Genomic DNA, 13,404 nt, shown 5'->3' on the forward strand with positions numbered 1-13,404 from the left:
ATTTTTGGTAAAGTATTATAAAGTGGGATCAGATTGACTCATCTGTACTTTTTAAATAATGTAAATATATTACTTATAACCAATGGAAAGCAAAAATTCTCATCTATCAAATAACATATTAGATTATGTTGTTTTCTGTACAGAAAATTGTCCATTTCATTTTCACTTCAAATTTCATTTCCACAGGAAGCACATCAGTGAGCTTAGCTGAATTTCTTAAAGCTTTTATCACATACTTAGAAATCCAGAAAATTAGATTATAGAATATTGTCTAGTTTTATGTGTTATTATTCTGTGTTCTTAGGTGCATTATTTAATTAAATAACGTATTTTTGCATTAGTACCATTAGTATAAAAAATTGAGTTTCATTGACAGTAAAAAAAAACAAGGTAAGTACTGTATTTTTTATTTTTTATATGTATTCATTATTTGTTATTTTAAAGTAACTATAATATAAACATCAGAAACTTATAAAGTCAAAAAAGGTAAGTTTCATGAAATAAATTAGCAAAAATAGTAATAATAAAAATGTTCATAAATTATGTTCACAAGCAACTTATAGGTAGCCAATGTATTACATAATTTGATAGAGTAATGTGAGTTACATGTTCACCAAGTGATTAATGTCTTGTGTGGCAGGATTATTAGACAAAGTTTGAAAGGAAATAAATCAATAAAAATTAAATATAAATAAATATGTATTGTTGCAAGCTTTAAGCTACTTGGAATTAACAGTTGTGGTTTCTTGTTACAATTTACAATCATTCCAGAAAGAAAAAGGCCAATTTTGAATTTTTTTTTATGAAAGTTATGAGGTCAGTAAAATGACCACTTTATACAGATAAGTATACAAAATAACTTTCTTGAAGTTTTTTGGAAAAAAATAATTGATATATATTTAAGATAATTTAAGGATTATGCAAACAACCTTTGAAAATCTTTAGATGAAGAAAAGTATTTTTAATCTTAAATTGAAAATCATTTTTACTTGGAGCAATCAATGCTCTGACACCATATGTTTACAGACAAAGTTTAAGTAAAAATACTTATACAAATTCTGATGTTTTGTTTACATTAGACTTTACTGAATGTTTATTCAATATCTTGAAGATACGTTAAGAGTCATAATATGTATATACCACTATAATTATGAGTTCATGTAAAATACATATCCTTGTTGCAAAGAAGAGAGCCTTCAATGTTCTCTATGGTAGTGGAAGAACTTACATGGCAAAAATATTCCAAATAGCTCTTGCCTTCGAAACTCAGTCAATTCTGAAGCATAACCATTGTTTATAAAGTTATGAGTGTGATTACAGAAGAGAACATTTTAATCTAATTAATTATTGCAATAAAGCTGGTTATATCTACTTACACTGTTGTCAAACAATTTTAAATCAACAAATGGCTTACACTCACAACAATAATATTGAGCAGGATCAAAAATTGAGGAAGTAGAATCAAGAACAGTATGAAATCTGAAACCTTAATATTGTAAAATGTCATTAACTCTCAGTATTACCACACCATATAGAAAATTCATTAAATTGGATTTCTCTCCTTCATGTTGTATGTATTATACACAATTATATTTATCTTTAGATGCATCTCTTCACCTTTTTGGATCTTCATGCAATGGTTTTGGTTTTACTGATTGTGACTTAGACATATGTCTGACTTTTAAAGATGATGAAAAGGGAGAGGTAGGTGAAGTAGTTTTGCATTTGATGTATGTATCTCAAAACTTCAGGAGTAGTCATATTTATAGTCATATATATTGAAAGAAATTTAAAAAGTTTAAATTAAAACATTTCTAAAATGTTAAATGTATCCCTTCAGTAGTTTATAGGAAGGCTATTAAAAGCTATTAACCCTTATGTGACACACTTTGCAATGTGCAGAAATTAATTTACATATTTCACTTATGTAAAAATATGTGTGGTTGCTCTGAGATTTCTGAGTGTATCTTATCAAAAATTGATAAAATTTTGTTAAAAATCATAAGTATCTTGAACACAAGAAATGTCTCTTTTATAATTCTGCTTACTAAAAATGTGTTATTTTTTCTGTTTTTAGTTACATGCATCCAAACTATTAACAAATTGAGTGCAAGATGGTTTTAATTTTAAGTATAAAAATTATTTTCTTCATCTAATAATGTTCATATTTTATTTGTATAATCTCTAGAATCTCCTAAAATTATATCTAACGTTTTTATGGTCAATGTTTATATTTAATTTTTATTTTGTTTTCCATATCACCAGTGTATAATACAATGAAGCGATTGAAATTAGGAAATAAAAATAAATATACCTTTTTGTGATATTAATTTCATTCATATACAATGATATTAAAGGTGTTTAATTATAGTTTTAAAGTAACATAGTAACTTTAACAGAAAAGCATTTAAAGGTGCTCCTGTTGTGAAAGGGTCAAGTATTAAACAAACTTTGTTTTTAATATTTTATTAGTTTTTAGTAAGATTTTCTGTGAAAAGAAATAAGAAAAATATTTTATTAATTTGTGGATTTATCATAAATACATTTTAAAATAATAATTACATGTTTAAAATAAAAATGTGATAATGTACATACAAGAAATGAGTAAAACATTAACTCCTTCCATACAAGCATCCTCTTTTATGCATGTCTTGGGGTTTTACTGAGTTACAATCAAGCTTTAATTAAAGTACTTTATCATTATATGTCTGTAAACTTGGTATGAAAAAATAGCTAATAAACCAAGTTGTTTTAGTATAATATGCATTTTAATTTCTTAATTTTATAAGGTAATATTTTAAAAAATTCTCAGTTTCCTCTAGTATCCGTATTGTGACATTTACTCTCTAAGTATCCTCTTTATGTTGTGTATTTACCACCCCTCAAAGAAGTACAAAATTTTATATAAATTACTCATTATGATATTGTTATTACTTAGCCAAAGCTCTATTTCTGTGGACTTCAGTCTTGTGTTACAAAGCCATAAACTAGAAAATCAAACTACTTTTGCCATACCCACAAGTCCCATCCTCTTTTTCACAAATTGCTAGTAGATTCTTCTGATATTTGATACAATATTACTTACTAGGCAATAGAAAGCCAAAGTTTTAATATATGAAATGACATATTATAATCCATTATTTTCTGTACAAAAAATTATCTATTTTACTTTCATTTAAAATTTATACCCACAGGAAGTACGTTGTTGAGCTCAGCTGAATTTTTAATGGCTCTTATTGCAAAGTTATAAAACCAGGAAAGCTGTGGTAATTACAGGACTTTGCTTATATTTTAAATGTTACAATTCTGTGTTCTTAGGTAAATTATTTATTGTAAAAGTATCATTAGTATATCAAAAAAAGAAGGGATGCATTTCATCAATAGTGAACTCAAACAACAACAAAAAAATGACAGTGACCCATATAAGTGTCCTTTATTTATTATTATAAAATAATTAAATGTAAAAATTATACACTTTGTATCTTAGATTAAGTAAAATAAAGAAAAAATAAAAGTTTTCATGAGGTATGAATTAGGATAAGTGAGCTTGCATGTTCATTAAGTGATTTACAACTTGTATAACAAAATTATTAGTTAAATATAGTTTAAAGAGGAATAAAACAATGAAATTTAAATGTAAACAGATCTATAGTTATGAGTTTAAACAAATGTTGTTTCCTGCTACTATTTAAAGGTATAAAAAACCAAAAAGTTATTTTGATTTGTTTCTTTTTTCATGGTGGTTATGAGTTTGGTCAAATTGAAAAACCTCATATACAATCAGGATAGAGAAAATAACAGATGAAATATAAATCTTTTGTGAAAAAAATTATGAAATTTATTTAGGGGACTTTTAGAGATTGCACAATTGAAATTTGACAATAGTCAGATGAAAAAATTTTCTTAATCTTAACATGGAAATTACTTTGCACTTGGAGTAGTCAACATTTTGGCTCCATGTATTCACAGAGAAATTTTTAGCAAGAATACTTCATTTAAAATTATTTTTTTTTCTATAAAAGACTTAATGCTTACTAAAGACTTGCAAACTTTTGTAAGATATGCAAAACATATTAGAAGTTATAGTGTGGAAATTATATAATCATCTGTAAATATTAATTTCTCTTCCCTCTACTCTGCAAAGAATAAACATTTTTATATGGTGTTTACAAGTTTGGTTAAAACGATCACATGCATATAAACTTAAAATAGAGAAAATAACAGCTGCAATATAATATTTAATTAAAAAGAACATTTGGTATTTATTTATGAGGTTTTTAGAGATTATACAAATGAAATTTTACATTTTTCAGATGAAAAGTATTTTTAATCTAAACTTGAAAACCACTTTGCAATCTCCCTCTTTTGCCTACTGGATACTTGTCATGTTTTTTAAAAGCTTAACATTTGATGGTGACATACAAAGCATTAAAAGTTGTAGTATGGAAACTAATATTTACTTTGGAGTCATGTGGTTGATGTAATCCACAAAAATTATAGCAAAAAGGATTAATGTATATATTTTTATCATTGTTTTTCATTCTTTTACATTAAAAACGACTTCTTTCCAAATGAGTGCTTAACTGTTAATGCTTATTTAGATATGATACATTGTTGTCTAGAGCACCTAGGTATATGCTTCTATTTTAAACTAAGTTTTCTATGTTTAAGACTAGATAATAGTAATTAAATCTGACAATGTAATTTATCTGCTATGTAGGTTGTAGAAAAACATTGCTTTTCCAATTCCACAGCTTTGTTGTGATTTTATATTTTTAGTTTGTGTGTGTAATACTTTTTGGTGCTTTGAACTGTTTGTCATATTTCAAAAGCTACATGTAATGTACACTTGTACATAAAATAATATTTCAGTTTTCACTTTCTTACTTCATTCCGTATTTGACAAGAAATATATTTCTATGATTTTCAATATGCAATGTTATGCTGCATAAAATACCATTCAGATATTTAGAGGTAGACACATAATTTGAGATGATAGAAAAATAAACAATATAATTAAATTGACTATGATTTCTAGAGACTAAATTATGCAATGGAATACATACAAATAGAATCATAATCTAATTAAAGTGAACAAAATGCACCCTATACCACTCTTAGAAATTACCAATAGAAAAAAAACCTGGAAACCTTTTTAAATTTACATATGGATGTGAAAAGATTATAATTAGGGCTATTTCAATACAAAAAGACAAAGGTATGTCTACAGAAGTTTAGGTGCAATGCAGAAAAAGATTCAGTGTGGTGTTGTATGAAAATCTTGTGTGTCTTTTGATTAGTTGGATTCATTTTTCAATGGACATTGATCCAAAACATACATCTAAATTATGCAAAATAGGTAGATAGAGTTCATTATTTAAAATATTTGAAGCATTGTACTTTTCAGTTTTAGTTTGTGTTTTGGTGAACATTTTTGAAGAAGGCTGTAAAACAAAACAGTGAATATCTAATTAAATAAAAACATTTTGCCATCATGAAGCCATTTATTTTTAGTATTAATGTGTTTTCTATTCACCAATGTGCACTATAGGAATTAAATAAAATAAATATTGATTTCAAGTTCACCTTAAAACATGACCCTAAAATAGAATCCTTGCTAAGTAAGAATTATATGGAAATATACAATACAGGTATCAAGTATAAAGTAGCATTTAATAACTGATGACTTTTATATTAGTGAAAGAAGAAAAAAAATTTAAAATCAGGTTCTCTGAATTTAAAAAAACGTATTTACTACCAAAGTAGAACAAAAAAATCATAGTATATGTATATCTGTGAAGCCTTTTGGAATGGGAACCCCATTAAATTTCTGTACAAGTCATTGTGTTAAACTTGTAATTTAACTAAAGACCTTTAATATCAATGTATGCGAATGAAACTAAAATTGTTATCTATGTTATAATCAAAAGTTTTATTTGATCTAAGTTTCAAGTCCTTTATTTCAAATTAAATATTTAAAAACTTCTTAAAACATCATGTGTACTATCACTATGAGTGTTTTCTACTTCTATACTCTGTATCTTCTGTAATACAGCAGTAGTACTGTAAAAATATATGTAGACAATAAGATACATATTTTTATATTTTTTTTGCTCTTTCATTTCAAAGTTCTCTGAACAAATACAGTTGGAACAAGTAATACATTTTTTTCAACCCCTGACAGCTGCCACACCAACCTTCAACAGATTTGTTTGAGCTTTATAATCTCCATAATGTATGTGTTAAATACGTGTATAATATATAAACATTAGAAAGAGGTCATTTTATGGCATAATCTAACAATGGTTATTTTGAAATTAGCACCAAGTTGTCATGGGGTACAGAAAACTGACTATAGTATAATTGGCTGTTTGATCAACTATAGAACCTAGTTGTTTCTTACCAGAATATCTTATGCTTAGAAGTACATTTTAAATTATATTTAGGTATTACTGTTATATTTCAGTTAATATGTATTAATTAGGTTTTAAAATGCATAATCAAAATATTTAAACACTTTTGAAATATAAGTCATACTTATTTGCTTTATAACAACAAATACAAGTAAACCAACATCTTTAAAGATATTCTACAGAATGTTGAAAAGGTATGTTTGTTTACCTTTCCTGATTTCAGTCAATGCATTTCATTGTATGTTGACAATAATAGCTAGAGTTGGTGATATGGTAAAGAAAGCATAAAATAAAATATAAACATTTACCATATAAATCTTTTGATATCGTTGAGGAGATTCTTGAGACTATACAAATGAAATATTAAAACTAAAAGAAAAAGTAAAGTATTTTTATACTTAAAATTAAAATTACCTTGCATTTGATTTATTAATAGTTTGAATGCAAGTAACTACAGCAGAAAAATAACATATATTTATTAAAAACTCTTAATAAAAATAATGTTATTTGTGCACAAGATACTTATGACCTTTAATAAAATCTTGCCAGTTTTTAAGATATGTTAAGAAATCTCAGTTTTACTGCATGTATTGCTTACAAGTAATTTGAAACTTGATTTCCATAAATTTCATGAGCCTCTTGCAAAAGAGTTAAAAAGAATGTAATTTTAAATGAGGAACCAACATCAACAAATACAAAAGAATTTGTTACATCGTCTATTAGTCTTAATCTCCATTCACCAGTCTCACATAAATAAAGGAGTAGCAGTAGATATAGAATTAGAAATTAGGAGGCCAAGATATGGATGCTCAAGTCCACAATGTCTCACATCTATATCACTCTTCACTGCCTGCAAACAGTTGTAAGAAGGTAATTGCTCTCCAAAGTAAAGAAGAAGGAAAAAAAAGAATAATACGGTGCAACCATTTGTGGATAAGTACATAAAAATTTACCTCTTGAAGTTAGCATTCCAACCCTCATTATGGTACATAAGCACTAATTAGTACCCTAGAAATTAATTATATGAGTATGAAGAGTTCCATCCAGTTATGTGAATAAACTAGCTCCCAACTACCACCCATTTATTAAGTCTACTGTGGCTATCATGTTTTAAACAAGCTTTAATGTGCAGCAAAGTGTGCATCTGCATAAAGTAATGCTAAGTTGTTAAATAACCTTAGTCGTAACTGAAAATAGTTTAGAAATTTAAGTAATTTTTTCTAATTTTTATTTCTTTATTTAGTACATTCTTATATTTGTTACAAAATAGTTTAATAATTTTATTTAATGTATCTTTATTAAATCCTTTAACTATTAATATTTATATCAGTAGTTCCACATTACTGATAAAATATTGTAACTTATTACAAATTTTACAGTATCTGAATAACTGCAAAATTATAGTGCTTATAACAGAAGGGTATGATTTATTACTATTAAAAGAGGGTAGACCGAAAATTGGAAAGGCACCATAATTTCTTTTATCAAAAATATTTACACTGATACCCTCATCAATTATTTTAATTTCTAAATCTTAATAATGTGTTTCTGTATTATATATTGAAGTATTTTCAATTTCTTATATCTGTAAGTTAAGGTAAAAATATCTGGATGTGTGTAGTTTTCAATAAATCTATTCTCATAGTAGTAAAGGTATAAATTTGCTATAGAAGCAGAGATGCCAACCATTACGATTTGAGCATAATCATTATGATTTTGGTGTATACATTATGACTATACACTCATACAGACAAATATTACGACTTGTTGCAACTCCCAAATTATTATATATTATATAGGTCTATACAATAAAGTGATAAATTGTTCCCCCAGGGCTTGAAAGGGGTGAAAAGAAAATTTCTAGTGAGATACAAATAAATTTTGATAATAAATAAAAGACATAGTACAAATGGCTACTTGCGATAATCATGTTCGTGCTTGAAATAATAAAAAATATTTGCATCTTCGACGACTACCAATAGTTTGAGTGTGGTGTTTCTCCATACTGGGTATGTGGGGAAATCCATAGTTATGTAATCAGTGCTTGTCAGCCGATCAGCACTCACGTAGATGGGTATTTCTCATTTTCTATGTGGGATAGAGACACCAATGTGATCATTCACAAGATAAAAAAAAAAAGAGGTTTTGTTCACCAGATTGTTTTGTTTCTGGCAAATCTAAAAGGACTAAAACTGTGAATCAAAAATTTAGGAAAGAATATAGTGCAAAATATCCAGTCATTGCATCAAAAGTCAGTGACAGTCATGCATTTTGTACAATTTGTCACATCAATTTTTCTGTGGTGCATGGCGGGATAAATGATTGTTCCAGACATACAAAATCAGCATCTCACCAACAAAAGGCTGAGGCGAAGACAAAAATTATGCAGATAACGACATTTATGAGTAAGAATTCATAATATGAAAAAGAATTTCAAAATTTTTTTATTAAATACACAAAACAGTCATAAATGAGCAATCTATAGCAGTAATAAATAATAATAGTTGTAATAATAATAATAATATAATAATAAACAGCTTAGAGACATTGGTCAGACCTACTAACTGCAAATGATAAAGGGCTCTGTTTATTATCATTATGCTCAGTCATTTGAAATAGTTGGCATCTCCGTAGAAGTAGAATAGTTAGCTCATGTTGGAACTCCTATTACTTATTTAAAAACTTGGTTATTGAAGAATTCATAATTATTGTAAATACAGAAACTTTAACAAAGTCAAAAACAGTGATGACATGGCCTTTAACTTTGGGACATTAAGAACTTGGCTTAATGGATATGTTATTCTCCCTTTCACATGTAGAGACTAGTGGTAGCATGCATAACAATGAGATTATGTATGTGTAAAATCAGTAGAGAAATGACTTTGTAGTACAGATAGTCATAATTATTTTTACCTAGATTTTTATATTTTTTAACAATAAACCTTTGATTTTGTGTGTATAGAAATGTTAAATAACAGTGTAGACATGTATGTTTAAGGTTTGGCTTGTTGTGTAAATCCTAATTTCATAATCCTTATACTTTTTTAGATTGACTGATTTTTTTTGTTTTCTTAGACTTGTAGAAATCAGCATCCTGCAATCATTGAAAAGTTGGCAGAAAAACTACATCATAAATGGGGTCTTACTAACATTGTTGCTATAACAACAGCTAAAGTACCAATTGTGAAGTTTATGGACAAGTTAACCAGACTGGAAGGAGATATCAGTTTATATAACGTACTGGTATGTTTGGTAAAATTTAAGAAAATGTGAGAGGAATACTATCAATCAAGTTGGAAAAAAATAGTAGACAATGTTTTAAGCAACCACTCTTTGTCCAGTTTTGTTCTCAGCTTAAAATATTTAAACAAAGCTTGACACAAGAAATGTACAAAGCATCACCCAGTTGAAGATCTCTATTTTGAAGATATTATTACTCTCTTCTTTCTTTTTCAAAACTTGGTTTAAAAATCTAAAGCAAAACAGTATGTGTAGATTTAATTTTTAATATAAAAGGTAAAAATAAAAATGTAAATTGTATACATGGTGAAGAATGGTACATTGTTATTCAGTTAGCAGGCTTGTAGAACATTGTTCACCAGTAATCTTGTGTTGCTATATTTATATAAAAAGAATTGATATGCTAATGAAAGTTTGTGTAGAGTTTGAGTGTTCGTACGACAGTAATCTATATAAAGCTACTTTAAGTACTTTTATATGGCAGAAAATTCTCAACCAGTTATGTAGTATAATTTTTCAGTATTATTTAGTTTTTGAATAAAATAAAGTTTAGAATGACAAATTCTATATATTTAAATCTAACATTTAAACATTAATCTATATAAAGCTACTTTAAGTACTTTTATATGGCAGAAAATTCTCAACCAGTTATGTAGTATAATTTTTCAGTATTATTTAGTTTTTGAATAAAATAAAGTTTAGAATGACAAATTCTATATATTTAAATCTAACATTTCATGTAATAGATCCTCTTTCAATAAGTCTAAGCACCATCAATTATAATTGAATTGTATTTGGAGTTCTTTTACTCTAAGTTTAATTTTTTTGTGTATAAATTAATCAGTCTTCTATTTTATTGACCATTTTTGGTGAAACTTCAATATCAGTACCTAAACAATTGAAAATGTTTTGAGTTTTATAATGGATTAAAATATTAATTTAAACTTTGAAGTATTACAGACTTGCTTTATTTTACTGTACTGATTATTTCAACAGTTTTTCAGCATACAATACTTGATCTGATAATTGAATAATAAATTTTTGTATTCTTAAGGTGCTTTTGTATTGGTGTGTTGTATTACAATTTTATGGTATTATTTAATCTTAAATTTCTAAACTTTTAACATAATTTACATTCTGCTCCTAAGTTTTTATATTCTTATTTCAGGCCCAGCAGAATACTCGCATGTTGAATGTTTATTCTAAAATTGATAAGAGAGTGCAGATTTTGGGTTACACCATGAAAAAATTCACAAAGGTTTGCCATAATAAATGATACATTTCTACTAGAAATTGTATTCATAACAATTTTTTTCATTAATTTTTTTTATGTTTCTCTTGAACTACAAAATAGTGGTTAGTCGTTTTTTAAACGATACATTTTTACTAGAAATTGTATTCATAACAAATATTTTTCACTATTTTTTATATGTTTCTCTTGAACTGCAAAATAATGGTTAATTGTTTTTAAAGACAACTAGAAAAACAACTTTTGTTTTGGCCTTTCTGTTTATTTACAGATTTGTGATATATCTGATGCTTCCCGTGGAAGCCTGTCATCGTATGCTTACATTCTTATGGTCTTGTACTACTTACAACAGAGGAACCCACCTGTAATCCCTGTACTTCAAGAGGTAATGTATGTTTAAATCTGATTTGTGAATAAACTAAAGACACCTAACGTGGTTTATAGTAGGCTCAAAAATGCTTCTTTTTCTTCTCCTGATATTGCTTCTGAAGCAGTGTCATCTAGCTGGAACTTCTATTGATCTTTTCTTCTTCTATGGCAAGCAAACCAAGAGTATTACAAGTTGTTTTTACAACTCTTGGTAATAAGATTTAGAACAAAAAAGCTCTGAAGAATTTGTCTAAATGTGAAGTAATGCTTGTTGTCTCACCTCATGAAATAGACCAAAACAAAATCCTACTTTGCATGCTTAGCATGTTTACTCCTGGTACAGACTCCTTTAATCATGTAATTCAGTTAATAGCTTTTGTAAACAAAAGTTTAAACTGAAATGCAATAGCAACAGTTATTTTTTTACAGTTATCCTAAAAAACTGTTGATGGTTATATGGTGAATTTTAAATTCATTCTGTGTTCTGCTTTGTACAGCATGTTTAACCCTATCATCACAGGCATCCTAAATCAGTGCTACTAAATTAAGTAAATGATATTTTAGGTTTTAGGTTTTTGATAATAAATCTGTATCTTGTTCTTGTTTTATTGTAATGGGAGGAATAAAATACCTGAGAGAATTTATGGAAATGTCTAGTATTTTGATGGTTGCTTTTTAAAGTGTTAATCTGATGAAACTGATCATATATGAAAAGTAAAAACTAGAAAGAAATGAATGATCACATGATTGTTTGGATTAGTTGTTATCAAGATTTACATTTTATGTTTGTAGATACAGTTTTGTTCTTTTTAGCTTCATGAGCCAGGTGAAAAGCCAGAATTAATTATTGATGGATGGAATGCCTGGTTTTATGATGACATTGAAAATTTGGTAAGAAAACGTTTTTTGTTTTTTACAGAGCATACATTGTCAAAAATCTTTGAACATATAAAATAAAAATATTAAGTTTTATTTTTGTCATTAAACTTGTGAATTAAATAGGTAATAAAACACTCTGTCAAAATACTTGTAAGCAATTAATAGATTCAACTTGCTGTTAAAATAATGGCTAGATAAAACTTGTAAATTAATAATTTCTTATTTTTCATAAAGCCCAGAATCTGGCCAGACTATGGGAAAAATAAAGAAAGTGTTGGTTCATTGTGGTTTGGGCTACTATGTTTCTACAGTGAAGAGTTTAACTTCAAGGAGCTTGTAATTTCTATAAGGCAGAAATCTCAACTTACCAGATTCCATAAACTGTGGAATACAAAAAGTATTGCTATTGAAGGTAGGTTGGGTAATTTCTATTGTAAAATTTTGTTAATTTTATAATGCATAGTGTTATATTATGAAGGCATGTAAAACTTTTATAAACAAATCATATTTTACAGAAAATTCAATTTCCACATAATATCTTTCCTCCTCCCACAAAATAGGTTTTTCTCGATTAGTGCTGCCCTCCATCGGCACAAAATTTCAACACTTTCCACTAATTTTCCACCTCTTACTTCTGCAAATCCACGTGTAAATAATTATTTAGCAACTCTTCATCAGTAGGAGGGCAACATAACACCTTTCATAACCAGTGCTCTTTCTACAGTTGCACTCATTAATCATTTCTTGATTTGTAGTTGTTTTGTTAGAAGTGCTTGTTTTTGCTTACAAATTTAACATTTTCCTTTAGACTGCAGACTTAGTTATTTGTTACTATGCTTTTGTTACTTCTTTATTTACAGGGACTTTTTAGTTGGTACGCTGTGGATCCCACTCTGTGGTGGGTGGTACCTGATGGGTTTTTGTTTGTTTTTTCCATCTGCATTGTACATATTGTGGCCATGTTCAATGTCGATTACATTCTTGTGCTTTCTACTGTGGACCTGATGTACAATTCTAGCTGCTGCCAGTGTTGGTTGTGTATCTCCATTCAGTTATCATCTGTTACAAAACAATAATGTCACTGAATTAGGCTACACAATTCACAGAGATGGTGTGTACTGTAAGACTACTTGTGGTCTTTTGCTTCAAAATATACTTCTCCCAGACCATATACTCATGGACACACATGAGTAAAGCAAACAGTTATTGCTGCCCATTGTTGATACTCTGTGGCATTAAGACATCTCACTCAAA

General features: G+C 27.6%; 1 protein-coding gene across 3 annotated transcripts in view; it reads left to right on the plus strand.

The window, feature by feature from the left end:
* LOC143224752 (terminal uridylyltransferase 7-like) overlaps positions 1–13,404 on the plus strand; it is a 151,415-nt gene that overhangs the window by 111,847 nt on the left and 26,164 nt on the right. For all 3 annotated transcript variants that reach the window (XR_013013431.1, XR_013013432.1, XM_076453026.1), the window contains exons 16-21: positions 1,604–1,704; positions 9,489–9,656; positions 10,822–10,911; positions 11,174–11,287; positions 12,085–12,162; positions 12,385–12,562. Coding sequence is in view for 1 of the 3 variants with exons in the window: in XM_076453026.1 (XP_076309141.1) it covers positions 1,604–1,704; positions 9,489–9,656; positions 10,822–10,911; positions 11,174–11,287; positions 12,085–12,162; positions 12,385–12,562 (729 nt within the window). In the remaining 2 variants the exon portion in view is untranslated. The remainder of the gene's footprint in view (positions 1–1,603; positions 1,705–9,488; positions 9,657–10,821; positions 10,912–11,173; positions 11,288–12,084; positions 12,163–12,384; positions 12,563–13,404) is intronic.

The sequence above is a fragment of the Tachypleus tridentatus genome, chromosome 1 (genome assembly GCF_004210375.1).
Source record: "Tachypleus tridentatus isolate NWPU-2018 chromosome 1, ASM421037v1, whole genome shotgun sequence".
Lineage (NCBI taxonomy): Eukaryota > Metazoa > Arthropoda > Merostomata > Xiphosura > Limulidae > Tachypleus > Tachypleus tridentatus.